Below are 3,461 nucleotides of genomic sequence, written 5' to 3'. Positions count from 1 at the left end.
AATTGATAACTTAACATTTACTCTCTAAAAATTATAGCAATTTTTTGTTTGAGTATATTTTGGTCTATTGTACTTTTAATGTATCAGATTTGACCTATATTAAGAAATATAAATATAGATAAAAAAAGCCTTGGTCAGGAAGTATTAGAAATAATCTTTGTCATTAGATTAAAATAAGAATTTGACTCCTAATAGGATACAGTTAAGAAAAATGATCCATGTACCTGATCATACGTAGTGGGATAAAAACTTAATGTTGATATTTGTTGTTCTGCCTTTTTAGAATTTTTTTTGAGGATACATATTTTATGTTAGTTATTAAATGCCTCAAAATATTCTGTTAATTTGCAAAAAATTCTATCAAAACACACTCATTAAGCTAAATTGACCTTAAAATCTCGATCCTTCGCTCTAGCCTTATTGAATAATATATATCTTGAGCTCATCTTTCAAATGACTAAACTCCAAGCCTAATTTGAATAAAAGATACTCATCACATAAATATTAATTACATAAACTCATGCAAATACTCATCACTATTTCATAAGATATCTCTTATTGTTAAAATCTTATAATCTTCTTTTCTTTAATGGTAAAAAAAATTGATATTTTTAATATATATTAATATATTATTAAATTATTTTAATTAGGTATTATAATATTTTTTAATTTTAAAATTTGCATGTAAAATTGTTTCATCTGTTTATGTTGTGGGCCTGTGGCCCTTGTTAGCTATTTGCAAAATTTTTTTTAACAAACAAGCTTTTTTTATTAATCCGCAAATCTACCATCCAGCGGCGGTGTCTTTCACTTCAATGGCTTTGATAATACATTGCTGGAGGCGACTTGCCGCCACCGGTCGCCGACCAGCGGCGGATATTAATCCGCTTCTCTACCCTTCCGCTTCTAGATTCTACTACACACCGCCGTACTTGAGTAAACTAATATTTTCTTTTTGCAATCTGTAGCAATTAGGGTTTTGCTAGGGTTTTGATTCAGTTTTGTTTTTCTCCCATTTCTTGTTAATCCTCCGTTTGTATGGTGGTGTTGGAACAGTAAAGGTGGGGATTCCTGATTTTCTTAATAGCGTGGGGAATGGGGTGGAGGCGCACGCTGCGAAGTTGGAGACAGAGATTGGAGACTTCAACAAGCTTCTTGTTACGAGGACGCTTCGCCTCAAGAAGCTCGGCATTCCTTGCAAACACGTATTTCCTTACTCTTCTATGTTCTTTTCTGTAAAGCTTTTGCATGCCTTTGCGCTGATTGTTTTCTCCAGTGAACCCTAGACAAATGAGTTACTATTTAGAAGTAATTTGCTAAAATTTTCATGTTCTGTGTAGTTGTAGAAGGTTTTGCGTATGATGAAAGATGTTTTCCGTCAGTGTTCCAAGAGGATGAGATAGGGCATCAATTTTTAGATTTTTTCGTACAGTACACTCTCTTATCCTTTGCACTGAGAAACCAACACTAAGCGTATAGTAGGATCCATTCGAAGAGCTTAGTGGCAATGTCTCGATTCAACAGCAGACTTTCAATCATTTTTAGCACTCTTGTTTGACTGTGCTTGCTTAGTTCAGTGACTGGAAGAGGGATGTAATCTTAATTTTTTTTCTTCTTTTATTTTCTTAATTGATGCAGAGGAAGCTGATATTGAAATATACACATAAGTATAGGATGGGACTATGGAAGCCTTGAGCGGACCATCAAAAGGCTTAATCAGGCTTGACATCCAGATTGTAGCATCCAACGTATCAATAGTTTTTCATAATTTTTATTTTTAAAAGAAGCGGCTTTCTAATAGCATGTATTATAATTTTGTATAAGGAATTAGAGTCCTTTTTTCTTGTGGAAGGAAGTAAGATTGTTTGTCTATTTATTTTTATTTGTACTAACTCCTATCTTTATGGATGCTAAATGCTCAGAGGTTAAGTTTGTAATGATGAGATTGATTTTTCTCATTATTTTTCTTGTTTTAAAAGGATGCATCTATGCATTTCAACCATCCATACCTTTTAATGCTAGATGCACTATAATTAAATTTATAATTCTCGTCAGCCCTTCTAAGTTGTATACATGTATGGCCATAATTCTTATAAATGTTATTATGTACTTTTATTTTTGGAGGGGATTTTGAATTGTTCCCCTTCCCTTTTTGAAGATGGTGGGTCTACCTACTGAGCTTGTGCTCATTTAGTCATGCACTAGCCAAAGACTTACTATTTTTACTGAAGTTCTAAATTCCCTATTTTGAAAAATGCTTTGGCACATATTGATGCCAGCTAAGTTCAATTCAAAGATGTTGCATCATTCAACTGCACCTAATTTCTACTTCCACGAATTGAAGCCTATGTGGTGATGGGAAGGAAGATGTGAAAGATCTAAAATCTACAATGAATTAAGAGAAAAGGAAGTGACTAGAGAAGCTGAGGAAGAGACTATAGGAGAAGGATAAATAGGCCAGCTAGCTAGTCAAAGAGGAAGATAGGAGAGGAGGAGAGTGTTATATTGCATATTTGTACAAGCAATCATTATTTTCAACTTGAATATCCTTCTTCCTACAACTGATCCTTATTTATCGAGTGAAAGGAGGGAAATATTCTTGACAAAGCCCAAGATTTCCCTAGCTTTTCATATTCCATTCATATTCAAACCTATTAACATATCCATATTCAAATCTTCCACCATATCCATATTCAGACCTCTTTCCATGAAATAAAATTATATAATTGTTGAAATTCACATGAAATGACAATGACATATGCTAGTGAAAACAAAGTCAGATTTGGAACCAGGTTGGGTAAATCTGTGGGCACTTCTTTGTTTTGCATCATAGCTTTCTAGGATAAAAAGAATAACGAGTTAGCACGATGTTACCCTTCTAGGAGATGTGGTTCAATACCATATCGCTAGTCTTGTGAGATCCTTGAGTCATCATCAAGTCGATGATCTCTCCATCGAATGAAGTAGAATTGTTGTCCAATTGGACTAGTTGTAATTTCATCCATGAGGTCTACCAGACAATACGTGAAAAAGAAGTAGGAATTGCAGAAAATATAGGAATAAGAGACATATTTATCATAGTAGAACTTCACATGCAAAGATACTTTCTAGTAATGTCGGATGCTCGAATGCCCCTTATAAGGTAAAATATCTTTTATATTGAAAACATGACTAATATTAAAATCTTGAGGTAGTTAAATTAAATATGCATTATATCCCATTTTACTTGTGTGGAGCTTTTCAATTGTTTGCGTGGGAAGCATTTATGTTGAATGCTCAAAAGAACATAATATCCTTCATTTAAGTTTTGGTTGCTTATGTGAGCATCTGTGATTGTGTTTCTCAGCAATATGCATTATAATATCAGCCTGACGGTTATGCATTTGCTAAGCTAAGGATGCAACAGAAAAATAAGTATGATGATTGAAATGGTAATGCCATGAAATCTATAAGGTTTTTTG

The 3,461-nt window shown here is 33.5% G+C and overlaps 1 protein-coding gene across 1 annotated transcript; it reads left to right on the top strand.

The window, feature by feature from the left end:
- Positions 1-754: 754 nt before the first annotated feature.
- On the top strand, positions 755-1,961 carry LOC110106147. Its single transcript, XM_020835922.2, has 3 exons — positions 755-936; positions 1,057-1,205; positions 1,639-1,961. The coding sequence occupies exons 1-3, from the start codon at positions 816-818 to the stop codon at positions 1,693-1,695; spliced, it is 327 nt and encodes a 108-aa protein (XP_020691581.1). The 5' UTR covers positions 755-815; the 3' UTR covers positions 1,696-1,961.
- The last annotated feature ends 1,500 nt before the right edge of the window (positions 1,962-3,461 follow it).

The sequence above is a fragment of the Dendrobium catenatum genome, unplaced genomic scaffold (assembly GCF_001605985.2).
Source record: "Dendrobium catenatum unplaced genomic scaffold, ASM160598v2 fragScaff_scaffold_621, whole genome shotgun sequence".
Classification (NCBI taxonomy): domain Eukaryota; kingdom Viridiplantae; phylum Streptophyta; class Magnoliopsida; order Asparagales; family Orchidaceae; genus Dendrobium; species Dendrobium catenatum.
The sequence above is the reverse complement of the archived record's forward strand: the minus strand, read 5'-3'. Positions and strand labels throughout refer to the sequence as shown.

Coding starts and splice junctions, on each gene's coding strand:
- LOC110106147 (XM_020835922.2), top strand. CDS start 816: ATGGCTTTGATAATACATTGCTGGAGGCGACTTGCCGCCACCGGTCGC. Junction 937..1,056: donor CTACACACCGCCGTACTTGA/GTAAACTAATAT, acceptor GTGTTGGAACAG/TAAAGGTGGGGATTCCTGAT. Junction 1,206..1,638: donor TCGGCATTCCTTGCAAACAC/GTATTTCCTTAC, acceptor TAATTGATGCAG/AGGAAGCTGATATTGAAATA.